A 25,527-nucleotide genomic window follows, 5' to 3' on the forward strand; every position below is an offset into this window, starting at 1 on the left:
CACACAGACCCACACACAACCCACAGACACCCACACAGACCCACAGAGAGGTGTACCTGAAGCTCTTGGCAGAGTGTCCTGGCTGGAAGGGAGAGTTCTGGGAGTAGAGCTGCTGACCTCCCGCTGTAGACGAAGGAACCATCATCTTCTTCTCACCAGCTGGAACCACACAATACACAGACCGTTTACAGAGATATATAGAGGGAGAGACAATACACACACCATTTATAGAGATATATAGAGGGAGAGACACAATACACACACCGTTTACAGAGATATATAGAGGGAGAGACACAATACACACACCATTTATAGAGATATATAGAGGGAGAGACACAATACACACACCGTTTATAGAGATATATAGAGGGAGAGACACAATACACACACCGTTTATAGAGAGAGATATATAGAGGGAGACACAATACACACACCGTTTATAGAGAGAGATATAGAGGGAGAGACACAATACACACACCGTTTATAGAGAGAGATATATAGAGGGAGAGACACAATACACACACCATTTATAGAGATATATAGAGGGAGAGACACAATACACACACCGTTTATAGAGAGAGATATATAGAGGGAGACACAATACACACACCGTTTATAGAGAGAGATATATAGAGGGAGAGACACAATACACACACCATTTATAGAGAGATATATAGAGGGAGAGACAATACACACACCGTTTATAGAGAGAGATATATAGAGGGAGAGACAATACACACACCGTTTATAGAGAGAAATATATAGAGGGAGAGGCACAATACACACACCGTTTATAGAGAGAGATACATAGAGGGAGAGACAGACATTCAGAGAAATATATTTAGAAAGAGTGACATTTAGAAAGAGGTAGAGACATACAGAGAGAAAGAAAAGCAGAGAGACAGAGAGAGGGAGAGAGAGAGAGGGAGAGACAGAGAGAGAGGGAGAGAAACAGAGAGGGGGAGACAGAGAGAGAGGAGACAGACAGAGAGAGAGGGAGAGAGAGATAGGGAGAGAGAGAGACAGACAGAGAGGAAAAAAGAGAGATGAAGGGAGACAGAGAGGGAGAGACAGACAGAGATAGGGAGGGAGAGAGACAAACAGAAACATTCAGAGAGAGGGAGAAAGAGTTAAAAATACACCACAGTCAGAGAGAGGGAGGGAATGGAGAGGGAGAGAGAGCGAGAGAAAGTTCAGTTCTGATTGAGTTGTGTGGAGGTTGTTTTACATTTCTCCCCTGGATGAAAGACCACCATCACAACCAACCGTCTACCATGGGCCTTTCAACACACACTGGCTGACTAACACTTATCTAAACACACACACACACACACACACACACACACACACACACACACACACACACACACACACACACACACACACACACACACACACACGATGAGTAGAGGTGAGAAAATAACTAGATGTCGTACAGCCAGAGATGCCGGAGTACATGTCAGCAAAGCGTGGGTCTCTCTCCTGTGAGAACATGGTGTCCGTCTTGTCAGTGTTCTTGCCCGCCTCGTGAACCCCTCCTCCCACACTGGGAACGGGCACCTGGAGGGAGACAGGAGGGAAGGATAACTTCATTTAGTAATACTAACTTTATTTATACAAGGGTGTGAGTATATCCCCCTTTAGGATGTACAGTCAACAGCTAGAAAGAGAGGAGGGAAGGACCTCTTCACTTAATGAAACCCTAGAAACTGATGTACAGTCAACAGCTAGAAAGAGAGGAGGGTAGGACCTCTTCACTTAATGAAACCCTAGAAACTGATGTACAGTCAACAGCTAGAAAGAGAGGAGGGAAGGACCTCTTCACTTAATGAAACCCTAGAAACTGATGTACAGTCAACAGCTAGAAAGAGAGGAGGGAAGGACCTCTTCACTTAATGAAACCCTAGAAACTGATGTACAGTCAACAGCTAGAAAGAGAGGAGGGAAGGACCTCTTCACTTAATGAAACCCTAGAAACTGATGTACAGTCAACAGCTAGAAAGAGAGTGGGGAAGGACCTCTTCACTTAATGAAACCCTAGAAACTGATGTACAGTCAACAGCTAGAAAGAGAGGAGGGAAGGACCTCTTCACTTAATGAAACCCTAGAAACTGATGTACAGTCAACAGCTAGAAAGAGAGGAGGGAAGGACCTCTTCACTTAATGAAACCCTAGAAACTGATGTACAGTCAACAGCTAGAAAGAGAGGAGGGAAGGACCTCTTCACTTAATGAAACCCTAGAAACTGATGTACAGTCAACAGCTAGAAAGAGAGGAGGGGAGGACCTCTTCACTTAATGAAACCCTAGAAACTGATGTACAGTCAACAGCTAGAAAGAGAGTGGGGAAGGACCTCTTCACTTAATGAAACCCTAGAAACTGATGTACAGTCAACAGCTAGAAAGAGAGGAGGGGAGGACCTCTTCACTTAATGAAACCCTAGAAACTGATGTACAGTCAACAGCTAGAAAGAGAGTGGGGAAGGACCTCTTCACTTAATGAAACCCTAGAAACTGATGTACAGTCAACAGCTAGAAAGAGAGGAGGGGAGGACCTCTTCACTTAATGAAACCCTAGAAACTGATGTACAGTCAACAGCTAGAAAGAGAGTGGGGAAGGACCTCTTCACTTAATGAAACCCTAGAAACTGATGTACAGTCAACAGCTAGAAAGAGAGGAGGGGAGGACCTCTTCACTTAATGAAACACTAGAAACTGATGTACAGTCAACAGCTAGAAAGAGAGTGGGGAAGGACCTCTTCACTTAATGAAACACTAGAAAGTATTTATACAGCAGGATTTGGATCAATTCCATTTGAATTTAGTCAGTTGAGGAGCTAAACTGAAATTCTAATTTCAATGTTTTTTCCCCCTCAGACAATCATTGAGGAATAATTCCATTTCTGTTTACTTCCTGATTTGACTGAATTAAAATGGAATTGACCCCAAGCCTGTTATCCAGTTGAGCCTCTTAAATGTCCAATGCAGCCATTTTTCAATTAAAAATTGTCATAAAGAAACAAAAATAGCTTCTTAGCAAAGAGCAATTTCTGTGAGAGGAAAACGGAAAACTAGCTGTTATTGGCAGAGAGGTTTGGAACTCCTTCTTATTGGTCTATTAACTAATTGACCACCTGGTGATGTCACCAGGCAGACCAAAACTCCATCCCACCAAAAACAGGCTGTAATTTCAGGCGGTCTTTTCAAATAGCTCTTAACCTAAAAAAGGGCATTATCATAATATTCACAATTTCACAGTATTATTCCAACATCATAGTATGTAAATATATATAAAACAGAGGAAAATCACATTTTTGACTGCACTGGGCCTTTAATGATATACAATCAACAGCTTCAGAAGCTGTCTAGCATGAAAAGCCAGGGGTATGGACAGGTAAGTAAGCTACACTGGGTACAGTGGGTATAGGGAAGACACAATGTTATATGTTGTATTATCAACAGGCAGCTAGCTATAGGGGTCCTGTGGGGTACCTGTGATAGGTCGTAGGCTGTCAGGCCGTCTCTCTGATGGACCTCCAGCTCTGCCTGCTGCTGCTGTTGGAGCTGCCTGGAGAACACACACAATGACAACACATTAATACACATTAACACAATACCATCACTTTGATATGTTTCCTCTTTAGATGGTCAGATGGTCAAGTTAGTGATACACAATAGCAAAACACCAGCATCCCAACGTACCAGCAAGATACCACACCTGGCACCCTAACGGCTGTAGAACAAATCAGAACATTGACCGACTGGAAAAACCTAAGGGTCCTTTGTGAATGTACTATTAAATACAGACTACAAGCTGGTCTGTCCATCTGTGCTGAATGACTATAGGGCGTAACAGACTGCTCTCTCCTCTCCATCCCTTTCTGTCTTTATCATTCCCTTGTTTTCTCTCTTTCCCTTGCTCTAGTTCTCTCTCCCTACTCACAGCTGTCCAGGCTCTGCCTCTTAACAAGGAGCAGATTCTAACTGTCTTCTATACACTGGGAAACAACAGATTCTAACTGTCTTCTATACACTGTGAAACAACAGATTCTAACTGTGTCTTCTATACACTGTGAAACAACAGATTCTAACTGTCTTCTATACACTGGGAAACAACAGATTCTAACTGTGTCTTCTATACACTGTGAAACAACAGATTCTAACTGTGTCTTCTATACACTGGGAAACAACAGATTCTAACTGTCTTCTATACACTAGGAAACAACAGATTCTAACTGTGTCTTCTATACACTGGGAAACAACAGATTCTAACTGTGTCTTCTATACACTGGGAAACAACAGATTCTAACTGTGTCTTCTATACACTGTGAAACAACAGATTCTAACTGTGTCTTCTATACACTGTGAAACAACAGATTCTAACTGTCTTCATACACTGTGAAACAACAGATTCTAACTGTGTCTTCTATACACTGTGAAACAACAGATTCTAACTGTCTTCTATACACTGTGAAACAACAGATTCTAACTGTGTCTTCTATACACTGTGAAACAACAGATTCTAACTGTCTTCTATACACTAGGAAACAACAGATTCTAACTGTGTCTTCTATACACTGTGAAACAACAGATTCTAACTGTGTCTTCTATACACTGTGAAACAACAGATTCTAACTGTGTCTTCTATACACTGTGAAACAACAGATTCTAACTGTCTTCTATACACTGGGAAACAACAGATTCTAACTGTGTCTTCTATACACTGTGAAACAACAGATTCTAACTGTCTTCTATACACTGTGAAACAACAGATTCTAACTGTGTCTTCTATACACTGGGAAACAACAGATTCTAACTGTCTTCTATACACTAGGAAACAACAGATTCTAACTGTGTCTTCTATACACTGGGAAACAACAGATTCTAACTGTGTCTTCTATACACTGGGAAACAACAGATTCTAACTGTGTCTTCTATACACTGTGAAACAACAGATTCTAACTGTGTCTTCTATACACTGTGAAACAACAGATTCTAACTGTGTCTTCTATACACTGTGAAACAACAGATTCTAACTGTCTTCTATACACTGTGAAACAACAGATTCTAACTGTCTTCTATACACTGTGAAACAACAGATTCTAACTGTGTCTTCTATACACTGTGAAACAACAGATTCTAACTGTGTCTTCTATACACTGGGAAACAACAGATTCTAACTGTCTTCATACACTGGGAAACAACAGATTCTAACTGTGTCTTCTATACACTAGGAAACAACAGATTCTAACTGTGTCTTCTATACACTGTGAAATAACAGATTCTAACTGTGTCTTCTATACACTGTGAAACAACAGATTCTAATTGTGTCTTCTATACACTGTGAAACAACAGATTCTAACTGTGTCTTCTATACACTGTGAAACAACAGATTCTAATTGTGTCTTCTATACACTGTGAAACAACAGATTCTAACTGTCTTCTATACACTGTGAAACAACAGATTCTAACTGTCTTCTATACACTGTGAAACAACAGATTCTAACTGTGTCTTCGATACACTGTGAAACAACAGATTCTAACTGTGTCTTCTATACACTGTAAAACAACAGATTCTAACTGTGTCTTCTATACACTAGGAAACAACAGATTCTAACTGTGTCTTCTATACACTGGGAAACAACAGATTCTAACTGTCTTCATACACTGGGAAACAACAGATTCTAACTGTGTCTTCTATACACTAGGAAACAACAGATTCTAACTGTGTCTTCTATACACTGTGAAATAACAGATTCTAACTGTGTCTTCTATACACTGTGAAACAACAGATTCTAACTGTCTTCATACATTGGGAAACAACAGATTCTAACTGTGTCTTCTATACACTGTGAAACAACAGATTCTAACTGTCTTCTATACACTGGGAAACAACAGATTCTAACTGTGTCTTCTATACACTAGGAAACAACAGATTCTAACTGTGTCTTCTATACACTGGGAAACAACAGATTCTAACTGTGTCTTCTATACACTGTGAAACAACAGATTCTAACTGTCTTCTTCTATACACTGTGAAACAACAGATTCTAACTGTGTCTTCTATACACTGTGAAACAACAGATTCTAACTGTGTCTTCTATACACTAGGAAACAACAGATTCTAACTGTGTCTTCTATACACTGGGAAACAACAGATTCTAACTGTGTCTTCTATACACTGTGAAACAACAGATTCTAACTGTCTTCTTCTATACACTGTGAAACAACAGATTCTAACTGTGTCTTCTATACACTGTGAAACAACAGATTCTAACTGTCTTCTATACACTGTGAAACAACAGATTCTAACTGTCTTCTATACACTGTGAAACAACAGATTCTAACTGTCTTCTATACACTGGGAAACAACAGATTCTAATTCAGTACTCTCAAAAACAAGCCTTTTGGGATGTAATGAATAACATGAGCTGTGTCCCAAATGGCACCCTTTTCCCTTCATAGCTTCCTATGGGCCCTGGTCAATAGTAGTGCATTCTTAGGGTACCTGCTGGGATACATCCATTGTTGCAGAGTCAGTGTATTCTGAATGCCTAAACGAGAAGAGCAACACCTGCATGCAAACAAATATCCCCAATAGTCAATGTGGCGGCAATAAGATGTTTCAAGAGCCGTTTTTAAACTCCAAACCATTTCCAGACAGAATGTCTCCTGTCAGCTCTTATGCATCATTAGTAAGCTGGCAACAGAATGTCTGTATTTCTCTCTCTCTCTCACTCACTCACCACACACACATACATACACACACAAACAGGCAGATAAACTTTACACACACACACTTGTGCCTCGAATCCATTTGTCGCTTGCAAATTGCACCACAGCATCTAATTCAGGCCCTTAATTTCAGAAGCCTCGGAGTGATTTCCTGCTAAGTTCTTTTCTGGAGCATCCAACCCTGACATTTCCTATTTACCCAGAGAGAAACAAACTGTTTTTCTTCTCCTGCCATGAGAAGTATACAGCTCCCTCTCTCTGAGGAGACGTGATGAGGAGGAGGCCACTTTAGACTACAGAGTACCAGTTGGGTTTGAGTCCACAGACAGAGAGACCTTAGGAAATTGACAGCTCATCTCTGTTGGTCTCTTTTTGCTTTCTCTCTCTAAGTACATCACAACAGTCCTCCTTTCTTGTCTCAAAAAAATGACTGAATATCTAAGAGAAAGAATGAGAAAGAGAAACTACTTCCTCCTTTCCTGCCTCAAATCAATTCCTGAATGTCAAAGAGAGAGAGAGGTGGAAACACTTGTGTTAACAACATGAAAGCGTCCCCTAGCAGTGTACATAGACTGGTGCTGTTCTGAACTTAGTGGCCCTGGCCGTCACAGCCTATAAGAGCCTAGCGTCTGACAACAGACCTAATGTGAGTAACTAGAATATATGACGGCCTGTGTGTTTGTGTCCAGATCAAAAACACCTGTCAGTAGGAATAAAGAGCTTCCACTGAGGAAAACAAACTACTTCAAAACCCCATTATGTCAAGTGTTGCTTAGTGTTCTCTCAAAGAGACACTTGCAGTGAATATTCTCTCTCTCTCCCAGAAGAGAGGGGAGTAGAGGAGAATAGGAGGTAGAGATGTAGGGAGGGAGGAGGGGTGAGCACACAGAGGGTCACCTGGACTAAGATGGATAACACTTGGCCAGGAAAACTCCAGAGGATATTTGAACTTTGAAAGAATGTGCAAAAATACGTCCAGCCAAGCCGACTCCAAGTTTCCAACACAGTTACACCCTCTCCCGTTGAACCACCTCTACAGCACAGTTACACCCTCTCCTGTTGAACCACCTCTACAGCACAGTTACACACTCTCCTGTTGAACCACCTCTACAGCACAGTTACACCCTCTCCTGTTGAACCACCTCTACAGCACAGTTACATACTCTCCTGTTGAACCACCTCTACAACACAGTTACACACTCTCCTGTTGAACCACCTCTACAGCACAGTTACACACTCTCCTGTTGAACAACCTCTACAGCACAGTTACATACTCTCCTGTTGAACCACCTCTACAACACAGTTACACACTCTCCTGTTGAACCACCTCTACAGCACAGTTACACCCTCTCCTGTTGAACCACCTCTACAACACAGTTACACACTCTCCTGTTGAACCACCTCTACAGCACAGTTACACCCTCTCCCGTTGAACCACCTATACAACACAGTTACACATTCTCCTGTTGAACCACCTCTACAGCACAGTTACACCCTCTCCCGTTGAACCACCTATACAACACTCTGCATCACACGGTCAGGAAGAAACATTATGAAAACGGAACCGGTTATTTATTTATGTCACATCAGGACCAGAGGTTCAGAGTGTGTGTGTATGATGTGTGTGTTTGTAAGTGCGTGTGTGCACTTGTACGTGTGTGTGTGTATGCTTGAAAGTGTGTAAGTGTGTGTGTGCACTTGTACGTGCGTGTGTGTATGCTTGAAAGTGTGTAAGTGTGTGTGTGCACTTGTACGTGCGTGTGTGTATGTTTGAAAGTGTGTAAGTGTGTGTGCACTTGTACGTGCGTGTGTGTGTGTGTGTGTGATGCAGATGAGTGGCTAAGGTTTATAATTTGTTGTGGTTCTGCTCTGATGCCCCTGGGTAAACTACAGCGGTGTTAAAACAGTGGATAGGGAATGGCTTCATTGGTGACTTGGCTGCTATGGTGTGTGTGTGTGTGTGTGTTCTCTGCCCACACATTCAACGCTGGCCTAATAGTGGAGGTCTGAGGGAAGCAGCCAGGTCACGCAGCAGTGGCTGATGGGATGTAGCAAGGGTGCAAGCGGGCAGCCTGAGGCTTGTAGCCATGGTAACAATACCAATGCACACACGCACACGCAAAAGCCCTCCATGGATGACTTCCTAAAGAGAAACAGTCCCAGAAACAGGAACAGAAGTGGAGGCTAGCCTCTAACATCTCAGTTTATGGTTCCTACCTAGAGCCAGCCAACATGACTAATTATTACAGATGGCTCTGTTTGGCTTGATCAACAGCTGAGGAACACTGAGACAGGGCAGTGTGTGAGGTGTGGGTCTGTCATGGCTCCAAAGTCATCTCCCTCTGCACTCCTGCAGGCTAAAGGACAGTCAGGAAGCCCGTTGGAACATAGACCACACTACCATGCAGCTGCTACAACACTGTTGGAGCTGTTAGAATGCACACTCTCCATTACAATGCTGCCATTACTTTAATCCAGATACACTGCATGACCACCAGTATGTGGACACCTGCTCGTTGAACATCTCATTCCCTTTAATCCAGATACACTGTATGACCACCAGTATGTGGACACCTGCTCGTTGAACATCTCATTCCCTTTAATCCAGATACACTGTATGACCACCAGTATGTGGACACCTGCTCATTGAACATCTCATTCCCTTTAATCCAGATACACTGCATGACCACCAGTATGTGGACACCTGCTCGTTGAACATCTCATTCCCTTTAATCCAGATACACTGCATGACCACCAGTATGTGGACACCTGCTCGTTGAACATCTCATTCCCTTTAATCCAGATACACTGTATGACCACCAGTATGTGGACACCTGCTCATTGAACATCTCATTCCCTTTAATCCAGATACACTGTATGACCACCAGTATGTGGACACCTGCTCGTTGAACATCTCATTCCCTTTAATCCAGATACACTGTATGACCACCAGTATGTGGACACCTGCTCGTTGAACATCTCATTCCCTTTAATCCAGATACACTGTATGACCACCAGTATGTGGACACCTGCTCGTTGAACATCTCATTCCCTTTAATCCAGATACACTGCATGACCACCAGTATGTGGACACCTGCTCGTTGAACATCTCATTCCCTTTAATCCACTAGATGTTGGAACATTGCTGCGGGGACTTTCTTCCATTCAGCCACAAGAGCGTTAGTGAGGTTGGGAGATTAGGCCTGGCTCGCAGTCAGCATTCCAATTCATCCTAATGGTTTTCAATGGGGTTGAGGTTAGGGGTCTGTGCAGGCCAGTCAAGTTCTTCCACACCGATCTCGACAAACCATTTCTATATGGACCTCGCTTTATGCATGGGGGTATTGTCATGCTGAAACAGCAAAGGGCCTTCCCCAAACTTTTGCCACAAAGTTGGAAGCACAGAATTGTCTAGAATGTCATTGTATGCTGTAGTGTTAATATTTTCCTTCACTGCAACTAAGGGGCCCGAACCATGAAAAACAGGCACTATGCATTCTCCTGGCATCTGCCAAACCCAGAATTGTCCGTTGGACTGCCAGATGGTGAAGGGTGATTCATCACTCCAGAAAACGTGTTTCCACTGCTCCAGAGTCCAATGGCGGTGAGCTTTACTCCTCTCCAGCCGACGCTTGGCATTGCGCATGGTGATCTTAGGCTTGTGTGGGGCTGCTCGCCATAGAAACCCATCTCATGAAGCTCCTCACGAACAGTTGTTGTGCTGACGTTTCTTCCAGGGGCAGTTTGGAACTCGGTAGTGAGTGTTGCCACCGAGGACAGACCATTTAGCACGGCAGAAATTGTACAAACTGACTGCTTGGAAAGGTGGCATCCTATGACGGTGCCACATTGAAAGTCACTGAGCTCTTCAGTACAGGCCATTATACAAGCCAATGTTTGTCTGTGGAGATTGCATGGCTGTGTGTTCGATTATACACCTGTCAGCAACGGGTGTGGCTGAAATAGCCTAATCTACTAATTTGAAGGGGTATGCATATACTGTTGTATGCATATTGTAGGTGCAGATTCACCATGCATGGTATGGTATTGTCATTGTCCAAGGCCCACAGTGTGTACTGCAGCCAGCTCTGATAAATAACAGGGCTTTCTCCACTGGCTTCCCCCACAACTACATCTTATCTGATTTATTTGGTCCAGTAGTAGTCGCTACCACAGTAGTGACATACGGCCTGCACTCTGTGTGTGTGTGTGTGGTTATATATGGGCTGTATACATAGATATATGCCCAGCTAGTTCTCCAGAAATGATTGATTGTGTAACCTATCGTTGGTGAAGAGATATCCTATATGAGAGGGGGTATAACCCAGGAGAGTAACGACATTGTCCAGATCCCTATATTCTTTCCCTAATATATGAAGTGTGCACACATTCACTCCCCCCTCAAGAATGTTAAAGCATTGGGCTACATCCCAAATGGCATCCTACTCCCTACATAGTGCAGTGGTTTTGACCAGGGCCCATAGGAAAGAAATATGGCAGTCGCTCGACATCAATCAAACACTCTTAAATCTTGGAGGGGAAGTGAACGAGGGCACACCAGAGATGACAGAGAAGAAACAGAGTGGTGTCTCTCACGGACAATACATTTACTACAGAGTAACACTCAGTTACACCAACAACCAGACGGTCTGTCTCATAACCCTCCCTGTGTGTGTGTGTGTATGTGTGTCGCTGGGTGAGACTGGCTCAGGTACCCCAGCGGTCAGATGCTGAGCTTCACAACTGTTGTAGAGGGTTGATGAATGAGATGAGATATTTTATGCAGCCTATAAATCTACCAACCCAGTCTGTAGTCAGCCAGGTTTCCACTGCCCCGGCTCTCACCTCAGCTAGAGAGAACACTCCCACACAACGAGCACACACAGGGATACACACACACACACACACACACACACACACACACACACACACACACACACACACACACTCACACAGGAATGTTTACTCCGCGAATCTGATCTCCAGAAACATTATGTTACTACCTTCCTTAAGTCATTATAATGTCTGAGGAAATTGAGAAAATTATGTTTCAGAGCATGTTTCCACACAGACACACGCACACACACAAACGGGTGGATGAGAGAGCAGAACAATCACAATCTAGAAATCTAAAACAAACGGAATAACGGAACTCTTCCAGTGTTTCCCCAGTTCTCTGGAGTGTGAGTGGGATGTTAGTGTTGGAAGCATCAGGATCAAGTTTAAAGTCAATGTTGATGGTCCTGGGGTATGAGGGTTGCACCCATTCTCCAACCACTAAAAGGCCTTTCCTTTTCCTCTCTGGCCTCTATCTAGGCACGGTGACAAAATAAACAGTGACGCTACCGCCCCCTACTGACCAGGACCCGGTAGTGCAGGTGAAAAACCGTGCAGGTAAGCAGTCACGCGCACTGAACACGTGCACGTAAACACAAACACGCTCAGACGTGCACATACACACAAAAACATGCACATGCATCCACCAACTCACATGTGCACAAACACACATACACTCTTCAATACAGTATCTGCTAGAGGGGATAACTGGGCCTGCTACAGCTAGAGGGGATAACTGGGCCTGCTTCAGTCAGAGAGGATAACTGGGCCTGCTACAGCCAGAGGGGATAACTGGGCCTGCTACAGCTAGAGGGGATAACTGGGCCTGCTACAGCTAGAGGGGATAACTGGGCCTGCTACAGCCAGAGGGGATAACTAGGCCTGCTACAGCCAGAGGGGATAACTGGGCCTGCTACAGCCAGAGGGGATAACTGGGCCTGCTACAGCCAGAGGGGATAACTGGGCCTGCTACAGCCAGAGGGGATAACTGGGCCTGCTACAGCCAGAGGGGATAACTGGGCCTGCTACAGCCAGAGGGGATAACTGGGCCTGCACCAGCTAGAGGGGATAACAGGGCCTGCACCAGCTAGAGGGGATAACTGGGCCTGCTACAGCCAGAGGGGATATTATAACTGGTCACTCTAGTTGTTCTAGGCTGATGGCTAAAGGCTGATGGCTAAAGGCTGATGGCTAAAGGCTGATGGCTAAAGGCTGTGGCTAAAGGCTGTGGCTAAAGGCTGATGGCTAAAGGCTGTGGCTAAAGGCTGTGGCTAAAGGCCGATTGCTAAAGGCTGTGGCTAAAGGCTGTGGCTAAAGACATTGGTATGCACATCATTGTGGACCAGAAGAAAACTCTGAAGGATTTTAAGACTGGAGGCCTGGTCACAGCACAAATTAAATGGGGACATTATGTATTGAGCGTCTCAGAGTAGGAGTGCTGACTTAGGACCAGTTTAGCCTTTTACAGTGCCTTGCGAAAGTATTCGGCCCCCTTGAACTTTGCGACCTTTTGCCACATTTCAGGCTTCAAACATAAAGATATAAAACTGTATTTTTTTGTGAAGAATCAACAACAAGTGGGAAACAATCATGAAGTGGAACGACATTTATTGGATATTTCAAACTTTTTAAACAAATCAAAAACTGAAAAATTGGGCGTGCAAAATTATTCAGCCCCCTTAAGTGAATACTTTGTAGCGCCACCTTTTGCTGCGATTACAGCTGTAAGTCGCTTGGGGTATGTCTCTATCAGTTTTGCACATCGAGAGACTGAATTTTTTTCCCATTCCTCCCTGCAAAACAGCTCGAGCTCAGTGAGGTTGGATGGAGAGCATTTGTGAACAGCAGTTTTCAGTTCTTTCCACAGATTCTCGATTGGATTCAGGTCTGGACTTTGACTTGGCCATTCTAACACCTGGATATGTTTATTTTTGAACCATTCCATTGTAGATTTTGCTTTATGTTTTGGATCATTGTCTTGTTGGAAGACAAATCTCCGTCCCAGTCTCAGGTCTTTTGCAGACTCCATCCATTTTCTTCCAGAATGGTCCTGTATTTGGCTCCATCCATCTTCCCATCAATTTTAACCATCTTCCCTGTCCCTGCTGAAGAAAAGCAGGCCCAAACCATGATGCTGCCACCACCATGTTTGACAGTGGGGATGGTGTGTTCAGCTGTGTTGCTTTTACGCCAAACATAACGTTTTGCATTGTTGCCAAAAAGTAAAATTTTGGTTTCATCTGACCAGAGCACCTTCTTCCACATGTTTGGTGTGTCTCCCAGGTGGCTTGTGGCAAACTTTAAACGACACTTTTTATGGATATCTTTAAGAAATGGCTTTCTTCTTGCCACTCTTCCATAAAGGCCAGATTTGTGCAATATACGACTGATTGTTGTCCTATGGACAGAGTCTCCCACCTCAGCTGTAGATCTCTGCAGTTCATCCAGAGTGATCATGGGCCTCTTGGCTGCATCTCTGATCAGTCTTCTCCTTGTATGAGCTGAAAGTTTAGAGGGACGGCCAGGTCTTGGTAGATTTGCAGTGGTCTGATACTCCTTCCATTTCAATATTATCGCTTGCACAGTGCTCCTTGGGATGTTTAAAGCTTGGGAAATCTTTTTGTATCCAAATCCGGCTTTAAACGTCTTCACAACAGTATCTCGGACCTGCCTGGTGTGTTCCTTGTTCTTCATGATGCTCTCTGCGCTTTTAACGGACCTCTGAGACTATCACAGTGCAGGTGCATTTATACGGAGACTTGATTAGACACAGGTGGATTGTATTTATCATCATTAGTCATTTGGGTCAACATTGGATCATTCAGAGATCCTCACTGAACTTCTGGAGAGAGTTTGCTGCACTGAAAGTAAAGGGGCTGAATAATTTTGCACGCCCAATTTTTCAGTTTTTGATTTTGATCCAATAAATGTCGTCCCACTTCATGATTGTGTTCCACTTGTTGTTGATTCTTCACAAAAAAATACAATAATTTATATCTTTATGTTTGAAGCCTGAAATGTGGCAAAAGGTCGCAAAGTTCAAGGGAGCCGAATACTTTCGCAAGGCACTGTAGATCACAACGAATAAAAACACATGGATAGAGGAATCTGATCCTAGATCAGTACTCCCAGTTCTGGCTATATCTTCCATTGTAGCCCAGAGTCCAACCAACAGGTTTGTGGAACCTGAGGGACCAAAACAAACACAATCTGGAACCTGTCTTCCTACAAAACACACTGTTTAGAGAACAGAATATGGGCCAAGTTCCACACACACACATACTTTCCTTAAATGTTTCATTTAACACCTTATTAACATGGCGTGAATCAATAAAACACTGTTAATATTATCCTCCATACTGAACCTTTAACAGCTGGTAGTAAAACACACTGCTACCATTCCAACGCCATGTACTGTCAATATTATGACTGACTGACTGGCTGGCTGACTGGTTGACTGGGGCAGCAGACCTGTATGCTGGCACACTGGTGTTAATAGTCAGTCAGTGTGTCCCGGTGGAACGAGCACTGTGTGTGCATGTGTGTGTGTGACTGTGTGTTCACAACCAGAGCAATGAGTGAAGTGTCAGTGGTGTGTGTAGGGTCATTCCAGTCCAGACACATGCAGAGAGAACAACACTCAAAGATGTTAAAAACTAGCCAGGAGTTTCACAGTATTTCTATTGATGATGTCCTTTGGACATGATAGAAACACATTCAAAAGAAGACATCTTTCCAACTCATCATCAAGCTTTGATCATTTGAAATCTGCTGTGTAGCGCTAGGGCAAAAAAACTGAAAAGTGCACCCAGGACCGAGTTTGGGAAACCCTGGTCTAGAACATTCCGCTGGTCCATTTCTGTCCCAGGATGTGAAACACGTGTCAACAATTTACACACACGTGTATGTTTATTACTTTATTAGTGTCTATCTCTGTGTGAGTGTGCGCGTCGGTCTGTGTGTGTGTGTCGGTCTGTGTGTGTGTGTCGGTCTGTGTGTGTGTGTCGGTCTGTGTGTGTGTGTCGGTCCGTGTGTGTGCGTCGGTCCGTGTGTGTGCGTCGGTCCGTGTGTGTGCGTCGGTCTGTGTGTGCGCGTCGGCCCGTGTGTGTGCGTCGGTCTGTGTGTGTGTGTCGGTCCCTGTGTGTGCGTCGGTCCGTGTGTGCGCGTCGGTCCGTGTGTGCGCGTCGGTCCGTGTGTGCGCATCGGTCTGTGTGTGCGCGTCGGTCCGTGTGTGTGCGTCCACCTACTTGACGTTGGTGTTGGTACAGATGATGTACTCGATCTCATCGGAGTAGGGGTTCTGGAAGGTGAAGGAGCTGGTGCGGATTAACATCCACTCTCTGTTCTTCATACGAAACCTGTACATTACAGACAGTACCTGGCCTTTCAACTTTACCACCTGGAGAGGGGGGGAAGGAGAGAGGGAAGGAGAGAGGGAAGGAGAGAGGGAGGACAAAGGTTACATAAGACACATCACAGACAATCTGACCACCTAGAATGGAGGGAAGGGGAACCTTGCGTGTGTGTTTGTGGAGGGGTCAACACATACTGCAGAGACGGAGAGAAACAGAGAAGAGAGAGAAATGTTCTTACAAAGAAGAAAAAGGAGTCATTTGAGGCAGGAAGGAGTTGGGAGAACTCAACAGAAAAGGCTGATTCATTTCTTATTGGTCAGCTTTAATCCATCAGCGTCAAACTGACGTCTTCCTGGAGAGTTTCTCCATCTTGGGTGTGGAGCGTGGAAATCAGGTGGACTTCAGAAGATTTTAGGTTTTCGGTTCCACCCAGTCTAATCTCCCCACCCATACCTCTCCTACCATACCATTATGAACAAACACACACCCACACCTGTCTCTCTCTGATATTCCCTCCATAAGCATACCAGTGAACCTCACCTGTCAATCTGTCTAATGGATGTGCTGCTTTGCATCTAAATGCAAAATGGCTTTCAGTTAGGGGATCTGAAATGGCCATTCATAATGAAAGCTCTGTGGACAATCTCAGAGACATGGAAGAGTGGTTTTCCTTTCACACAGAGGGCACCTCCAGCTAAACAACAGTGGGAGAAGAAATGTAATCTAATTTGGAGAAAAAGGCACAATTTCCTTATTGACTTGAGCAAATGTGGATTAGACGCGTTTAAACATGGGCTAGGGAGGGAGTGAGCATCCTATTGGTCAGAATGTATGACCTGTGACCTCGGTAACAGGAAGAGATAGTGGAGCAGTCTGTCGTTCCTGGCAGCAAATCTCAAATGGCACACTATTCCCTATGTACTGCACCACTGCTGTCCTGAGCCTGGGGCTAAGCAGTACACTGTGTGTATGGAACTGAAAGTGATGTGAGATTCACCTACAGAGACACTTGAAGGTGTGTGGCCGTGCTGGTTTGTATCTCTGTTTTTGTGCGTGTGTGTGTTTGTGTCTTCTAGGTCATGATTACCTGTATGAGAGATTATCCCAAGAAGTGAAAGGCCAGGGCAGGACGGTGCTACAGCCCAGAGGGTGCGCCCCAAATGGCACTATATTCCCTACATAATGCACTACTTCAGACCAGAGCACGTAGTGCACTGTAAAGGGAATAGGGCGCCATCTGGGACGCAGCTGGTAAGGCGGACCACCAATTATCCCAATACTTCTACTCTACTGTCAGCGACTGAGGCTGGGCTGATAACTACATAGAGAGAGACAGGAGGTAGAGAGGAGGTGAGGGGAAGGGAGAGAAAGAGAGCAGGAGAGAGGGGAGAGAGAGAGAGGAGGTGAGGGGAGAAGGAGAGAAAGAGAGCAGGAGAGAGGGGAGAGAGAGGAGGTGAGGGGAAGGGAGAGAAAGAGAGCAGGAGAGAGGGGAGAGAGAGAGAGGAGGTGAGGGGAAGGGAGAGAAAGAGAGCAGGAGAGAGGGGAGAGAGAGAGAGAGGAGGTGAGGGGAAGGGAGAGAAAGAGAGCAGGAGAGAGGGGAGAGAGAGAGAGGAGGTGAGGGGAAGGGAGAGAAAGTGAGCAGGAGAGAGGGGAGAGAGAGAGAGGAGGTGAAGGGAAGGGAGAGAAAGAGAGCAGGAGAGAGGCAAGAGAGAAGAGGTGAGGGGAAGGGAGAGAAAGAGAGCAGGAGAGAGGAGAGAGAGAGGAGGTGAGGGGAAGGGAGAGAAAGAGAGCAGGAGAGAGGGGAGAGAGAGAGGAGGTGAGGGGAAGGGAGAGAAAGAGAGCAGGAGAGAGGGGAGAGAGAGAGGAGGTGAGGGGAAGGGAGAGAAAGAGAGCAGGAGAGAGGGGAGAGAGAGAGAGGAGGTGAGGGGAAGGGAGAGAAAGAGAGCAGGAGAGAGGGGAGAGAGAGGAGGTGAGGGGAAGGGAGAGAAAGAGAGCAGGAGAGAGGGGAGAGAGAGAGGGAGCAAGGTAGAGATGGTGTGCAAGAGAACGAAGTGCATTTGAGTGAAAAATACTTACAACCCTTATCTCTATCTCTCAATCTTTCATTACCTGAGCTGGAGTGGTTCCTACACGCTACGTGTGTGTGTGTGTATATCATTACCTGCCTCTGAGGATTTTAAATGAATTAACAGTCAGTAGGCTGGGAAAACAAAAATGGTTTTCTGCCAAAAAACTGTGTTGCACAAAAGTCAATCGCATTCAAACCAATCAAAGCTGACACGCCAAAGCTATTGGACTGTCAATACCTGAACACAAAGGTACCAGCGTCTCTCTACCTGTCCCTTTACCTGTCTCTCTACCGGTCCCTTTACTTGTCCGTCTCTATCTCTAACCTGTCTCTCTACCTGTCCGTCTCTCCCTCTCTCTACCTGTTCCTTTACTTGTCCGTCTCTATCTCTACCTGTCCCTTTACCTGTCCATCTCTCCGTCTGTCTCTCTACCTGTCCCATTACCTGTCCGCCTGTCTCGCTACCTGTCCCATTACCTGTCCGCCTGTCTCGCTACCTGTCCTATTACCTGTCCGTCTGTCTCGCTACCTGTCCCTTTACCTGTCCGTCTGTCTCTCTACCTGTCCGTCTCGCTCTCTCTACCTGTCCCTTTACCTGTCCGTCTGTCTCTCTACCTGTCCCATTACCTGTCCGCCTGTCTCGCTACCTGTCCCATTACCTGTCCGCCTGTCTCGCTACCTGTCCTATTACCTGTCCGTCTGTCTCGCTACCTGCATCTCTGTCGCGCTACCTATGTCTGTCCGTCTCTCTCGCGCTACCTGTGTCTGTCCGTCTCTCTCGCGCTACCCGTGTCTGTCCGTCTCTCTCGCGCTAACTGTGTCTGTCCGTCTCTCTCGCGCTACCTGTGTCTGTCCGTCTCTCTCGCGCTACCTATGTCTGTCTGTCGCTACCTGTGTGTCTGTCTGGCGCTACATGTCTGTCTGTCTGGTGCTAACTGTGTGTCTGTCTGTCTGGCGCTAACTGTGTGTCTGTCTGTCTGGCGCTACCTGTGTGTTTGTCTGTCTGGCGCTACCTGTGTGTTTGTCTGTCTGGTGCTACCTGTGTGTCTGTCTGTCTGGCGCTACCTGTGTGTCTGTCTGTCTGGCGCTACCTGTGTGTCTGTCTGTCTGGCGCTACCTGTGTGTCTGTCTGTCTGGCGCTACCTGTCTGGCACTACCTGTGTCTGCCTGTCTGTCGCTACCTGTCTGTCTGTCTGGCGCTACCTGTCTGGCGTTACCTGTCTGGCGCTACCTGTGTCTGTCTGTCTGGCGCTACCTGTCTGGCACTACATGTGTTTGTCTGTCTGGCACTACCTATCAGTCTGTCTGTCGCTACATGTCTGTCTGTATGTCTGTCTGGCACTACCTGTGTCTGTCTGTCGCTACCTATCTGTCTGTCTGTCGCTACCTGTCTGTCTCTCTCTATGTGTGTGTGTGTGTGTCAGAAAGGTAAGTGTGTGTGGGGTTTCTGTTCCCTGGAAGGAATGTAAAATAATATTGCCCTAACAAAACATTCCTCAAGGATAGTCTCTCTCTCACACATACACGTTGATATTTCACCTTTCACCTCATTGCTGGTGTTCAGTACACGGCACTCCCCTGGCAGACACGCTGAACCGCAACGCAGAGGACACACACCTGGGCGCTCAGATAGAAATATATAATGTAGAACAGATCCGTCAGTCCAGTTTATTAGGATTAGGCAATAGGGTTCGCTCTACTCCTTACATTTCTATCCGCGACGTTGTGAACGTTTCATCCTTCTGAACAGGACCCTGCAGTGTGTTCCTGTCAGCCGCTGACAGAGCACATCTTAAACCATTACAGATTGGCCAATAGTATTGGCCTGTCTGCCAGTCCTTGGCATGGCTCCAGGCTTTAGACTAGGCAGACGAAGGCACTGGATTTATGACCATTAATTCCCCAGGTGGGTTATTGAGTGTCTTTTAGAATCTTATTAAGTCCATCGGTAGGTAATGGATGAACAATGTTCTCAATGCTAAATATGATCTTGATGGTTTGGTGGAAACTCTCCCCTGAGAAAGAGCATGTTTCTGATAGCTTCATTTACAGGTTAGTCTAGGGTTGGAAAATTCCAGTAACTTTCCCCAATTTCCCAGGTTCTCCCCATGGGCCCTGGTCAGAAGTAGGGGACATGGGCCCGGGTCAGGAGTAGTGAACATGGGCCCATGTCAGGAGTAGTGAACATGGACCCTGGTCAGGAGTAGTGGACATGGGTCCTGGTCAGGAGTAGTGAACATGGACCCTGGTCAGGAGTAGTGGACATGGGCCCGGGTCAGGAGTAGTGAACATGGACCCTGGTCAGGAGTAGTGGACATGGGCCCTGGTCAGGAGTAGTGGACATGGGCCCTGGTCAGGAGTAGTGGACATGGGCCCTGGTCAAAAGTAGTGAACATGGGCCCATGTCAGGAGTAGTGAACATGGGCCCATGTCAGGAGTAGTGAACATGGACCCTGGTCAGGAGTAGTGGACATGGGCCCTGGTCAGAAGTAGTGGACATGGGCCCTGGTCTGAAGTAGTGGACATGGGCCCTGGACAGGAGTAGTGGACATGGGCCCTGGACAGGAGTAGTGGACATGGGCCCGGATCAGAAGTAGTGGACAAGGGCCCGGGTCAGAAGTAGTGGACATGGGCCCGTGTCAGAAGTAGTGGACATGGGCCCGGGTCAGAAGTAGTGGACACGGGCCCGGGTCAGAAGTAGTGAACATGGGCCCGGGTCAGAAGTAGTGAACATGGGCCCTGGTCAGGAGTAGTGGACATGGGCCCTGGTCAGGAGTAGTGGACATGTGCCCTGGTCAGGAGTAGTGGACATGTGCCCTGGTCAGGAGTAGTGGACATGGGCCCTGGTCAGGAGTAGTGGACATGGGCCCTGGTCAGGAGTAGTGGACATGGGCCCTGGTCAGGAGTAGTGGACATGGGCCCTGGTCAGGAGTAGTGGACATGGGCCCTGGTCAGGAGTAGCGTTTATGGGCCCTGGTCAGGAGTAGTGGACATGGGCCCTGGTCAGAAGTAGTGAACATGGGCCCTGGACAGAAGTAGTGAACATGGGCCCTGGACAGAAGTAGTGAACATGGGCCCTGGACAGAAGTAGTGAACATGGACCCTGGTCAGGAGTAGTGAACATGGACCCTGGTCAGGAGTAGTGGACATGGGCCCTGGTCAAAGTAGTGAACATGGGCCCTGGACAGAAGTAGTGAACATGGGCCCTGGTCAAAGTAGTGAACATGAGCCCTGGACAGAAGTAGTAAACATGGGCCCTGGACAGAAGTAGTGAACATGGGCCCTGGACAGGAGTAGTAGACATGGACCCTGGTCAGAAGTAGTGGACATGGGCCCTGGTCAGGAGTAGTGGACATGGGCCCTGGTCAGGAGTAGCGGACATGGGCCCTGGTCAGGAGTAGTGGACATGGGCCCTGGTCAGAAGTAGTGAACATGGGCCCTGGACAGAAGTAGTGAACATGGGCCCTGGACAGAAGTAGTGAACATGGGCCCTGGACAGAAGTAGTGAACATGGACCCTGGTCAGGAGTAGTGAACATGGACCCTGGTCAGGAGTAGTGAACATGGGCCCTGGTCAAAGTAGTGAACATGGGCCCTGGTCAGAAGTAGTGAACATGGGCCCTGGACAGAAGTAGTGAACATGGGCCCTGGACAGAAGTAGTGAACATGGGCCCTGGTCAAAGTAGTGAACATGGGCCCTGGACAGAAGTAGTAAACATGGGCCCTGGACAGAAGTAGTGAACATGGGCCCTGGACAGGAGTAGTGGTCATGGGCCCTGGTCAGAAGTAGTGGACATGGACCCTGGTCTGAAGTAGTGGACATGGGCCCTGGACAGGAGTAGTGGACATGGGCCCTGGTCAGAAGTAGTGGACATGGGCCCTGGTCAGGAGTAGTGAACATGGGCCCTGGTCAGGAGTAGTGGACATGGGCCCGGGTCAGGAGTAGTGGACATGGGCTGTCTGTTCTAACAGGCTGTCTGTTCTAACGGGTTGGTTCTACTCAGTCTAATTCAACCATAATGACGGACTACTGGTGTTTAATTAAAGAGTGCCTCCAGTTTCACCTCAGGGTGACAGGGTCAGGAGAGGACCTGAGTGGAACCACTGGCGTGTGACAGGAAGACAAAGGTTTTACTGCCAGACAGCGTAATTAAACTTCTCTGTTGTTCATTGTAAGCTCATTTACTTGTGTGGCTGCCAGCCAAATAGCACTTCCGTTGTCAACTGATGAAAATGAAGCTATTTTCTGCCAAAACTATAGTTGCAAGTCCCTGATGTAATGATATTTTAAGAAAATACACAAACGCTGAGGACTAAAAGTCAATAGGGAATTAACGATCAATGGTAATAGTTGTTTTTCAGTTCAACATCTGTTCAGAATCTTTGTAGGGGTTTCAGTCCTGGACTTATAGCTAGCTACATGTGGCAAGTTCTCACTGGTCCAAATGGACTATTCATTGAGCCTGAAACAGGATACTTGTTATTTGACCATTGGCCCAATTTTACTGCTATGAATTCTAAATTGGTCAACCACAGGCTACGGGTTGGGTTATAAATTACATCTTGTCTCTTTGCTCTGTGGAGAATCACTGATGACAGGGAAGAATGAACATCTACCATTTACTTCCTAGCATAACAACTATATTTGTTCTCTTTGAATAAACCTGTTTCTCCCCTTGATTTGCTTTGGGGTTGAAGAGTAACATCAACTGCTAACACTGATCACTTTTATATTGAAAGACAATGCGACCCCAGTCAATACACAGCTGGAATCACTTGCTCCTGCTTTCTCGCGTTGTGCTATTTACAAACATGTGACTGGCTCAACTGTTCTGGGGAACTACGGTAAGCTTCATGATGTAAAATAATGTGACAGGTGAAATGAAGAACGCAGTCCGCTTTATCGCCTAACATATTGCAATAGTTGACTGCAGGTATTTACTTCAAAAGTAGCTTCAAAAATAAAATGTATTGAAAAACTTCAAAGAAATTGTTTCAATGCTATTGACTGTATTGAAAAACCATCCCGTGGCTACCCCAGTATACGGTATACTGCCCATCCTCTGTCACTCCTATTCTCTCCTCCACCCATCCTCTGTCACTCCTATTCTCTCCTCCACCCATCCTCTGTCACTCCTATTCTCTCCTCCACCCATCCTCTGTCACTCCTATTCTCTCCTCCACCCATCCTCTGTCACTCCTATTCTCTCCTCCACCCATCCTCTGTCACTCCTATTATCTCCTCCACCCATCCTCTGTCACTCCTTTTCTCTCCTCCACCCATCCTCTGTCACTACTATTCTCTCCTCCACCCATCCTCTGTCACTCCTATTCTCTCCTCCACCCATCCTCTGTCACTCCTATTCTCTCCTCCACCCATCCTCTGTCACTTCTATTCTCTCCTCCACCCATCCTCTGTCACTCCTATTCTCTCCTCTACCCATCCTCTGTCACTCCTATTCTCTCCTCCACCCATCCTCTGTCACTCCTATTCTCTCCTCCACCCATCCTCTGTCACTCCTATTCTCTCCTCCACCCATCCTCTGTCACTCCTATTCTCTCCTCCACCCATCCTCTGTCACTCCTATTCTCTCCTCCACCCATCCTCTGTCACTCCTTTTCTCTCCTCCACCCATCCTCTGTCACTACTATTCTCTCCTCCACGCATCCTCTGTCACTCCTATTCTCTCCTCCACCCATCCTCTGTCACTCCTATTCTCTCCTCCACCCATCCTCTGTCACTCCTATTCTCTCCTCCACCCATCCTCTGTCACTCCTATTCTCTCCTTCACCCATCCTCTGTCACTCCTATTCTCTCCTCCACCCATCCTCTGTCACTCCTTTTCTCTCCTTCACCCATCCTCTGTCACTACTATTCTCTCCTCCACCCATCCTCTGTCACTCATATTCTCTCCTCCACCCATCCTCTGTCACTCCTATTCTCTCCTCCACCATCCTCTGTCACTCCTATTCTCTCCTCCACCCATCCTCTGTCACTCCTATTCTCTCCTCCACCCATCCTCTGTCACTCCTATTCTCTCCTCCACCCATCCTCTGTCACTCCTATTCTCTCCTCCACCCATCCTCTGTCACTCCTTTTCTCTCCTCCACCCATCCTCTGTCACTACTATTCTCTCCTCCACCCATCCTCTGTCACTCCTATTCTCTCCTCCACCCATCCTCTGTCACTCCTATTCTCTCCTCCACCCATCCTGTCACTCCTATTCTCTCCTCCACCCATCCTCTGTCACTCCTATTCTCTCCTCCACCCATCCTCTGTCACTCTTTTTCTCTCCTCCACCCATCCTCTGTCACTACTATTCTCTCCTCCACCCATCCTCTGTCACTACTATTCTCTCCTCCACCCATCCTCTGTCACTCCTATTCTCTCCTCCACCCATCCTCTGTCACTACTATTCTCTCCTCCACCCATCCTCTTTCACTACTATTCTCTCCTCCACCCATCCTCTGTCACTCCTATTCTCTCCTCCACCCATCCTCTGTCACTCTTTTTCTCTCCTCCACCCATCCTCTGTCACTACTATTCTCTCCTCCACCCATCCTCTGTCACTACTATTCTCTCCTCCACCCATCCTCTGTCACTCCTATTCTCTCCTCCACCCATCCTCTGTCACTACTATTCTCTTCTCCACCCATCCTCTTTCACTACTATTCTCTCCTCCACCCATCCTCTGTCACTCCTATTCTCTCCACTGCCAGTCCTATTCTCTCCTCCACCCATCCTCTGTCACTCTTTTTCTCTCCTCCACCCATCCTTTGTCACTACTATTCTCTCCTCCACCCATCCTCTGTCACTACTATTCTCTCCTCCACCCATCCTCTGTCACTCCTATTCTCTCCTCCACCCATCCTCTGTCACTACTATTCTCTCCTCCACCCATCCTCTGTCACTCCTATTCTCTCCTCCACCCATCCTCTGTCACTCCTATTCTCTCCTCCACCCATCCTCTGTCACTCCTATTCTCTCCTCCACCCATCCTCTGTCACTCCTATTCTCTCCACTGCCAGTTCTATTCTCTCCTCTACACATCTTATGTCACTCCTATTCTCTCCTCCACCCATCCTCTGTCACTCCTATTCTCTCCTCCACCCATCCTCTGTTACTCCTATTCTCTCCACTGCCAGTCCTATTCTCTCCTCTACCCATCCTCTGTCACTCCTATTCTCTCCTCCACCCATCCTCTGTCACTCCTATTCTCTCCTCCACCCATCCTCTGTCACTCCTATTCTCTCCTCCACCCATCCTCTGTCACTCCTATTCTCTCCTCTACCCGTCCTCTGTCACTCCTATTCTCTCCTCCACCCATCCTCTGTCACTCTTTTTCTCTCCTCCACCCATCCTCTGTCACTACTATTCTCTCCTCCACCCATCCTCTGTCACTACTATTCTCTCCTCCACCCATCCTCTGTCACTCCTATTCTCTCCTCCACCCATCCTCTGTCACTACTATTCTCTCCTCCATCCATCCTCTTTCACTACTATTCTCTCCTCCACCCATCCTCTGTCACTCCTA

At 46.5% G+C, this 25,527-nt stretch overlaps 1 protein-coding gene across 4 annotated transcripts in view; it reads right to left on the minus strand.

Moving 5' to 3' along the window:
• LOC139403860 (aryl hydrocarbon receptor nuclear translocator 2) overlaps window positions 1–25,527 on the minus strand; it is a 101,578-nt gene that overhangs the window by 23,092 nt on the left and 52,959 nt on the right. For all 4 annotated transcript variants that reach the window (XM_071147024.1, XM_071147023.1, XM_071147022.1 and 1 more), the window contains 4 exons: window positions 15,818–15,969; window positions 3,492–3,567; window positions 1,437–1,560; window positions 57–159 (listed from right to left, as the gene is read on the minus strand). In XM_071147024.1, the coding sequence (XP_071003125.1) occupies window positions 57–159; window positions 1,437–1,560; window positions 3,492–3,567; window positions 15,818–15,969 (455 nt within the window). The remainder of the gene's footprint in view (window positions 1–56; window positions 160–1,436; window positions 1,561–3,491; window positions 3,568–15,817; window positions 15,970–25,527) is intronic.

This window comes from Oncorhynchus clarkii, unplaced genomic scaffold (genome assembly GCF_045791955.1).
Source record: "Oncorhynchus clarkii lewisi isolate Uvic-CL-2024 unplaced genomic scaffold, UVic_Ocla_1.0 unplaced_contig_3779_pilon_pilon, whole genome shotgun sequence".
Classification (NCBI taxonomy): Eukaryota; Metazoa; Chordata; class Actinopteri; order Salmoniformes; family Salmonidae; genus Oncorhynchus; species Oncorhynchus clarkii.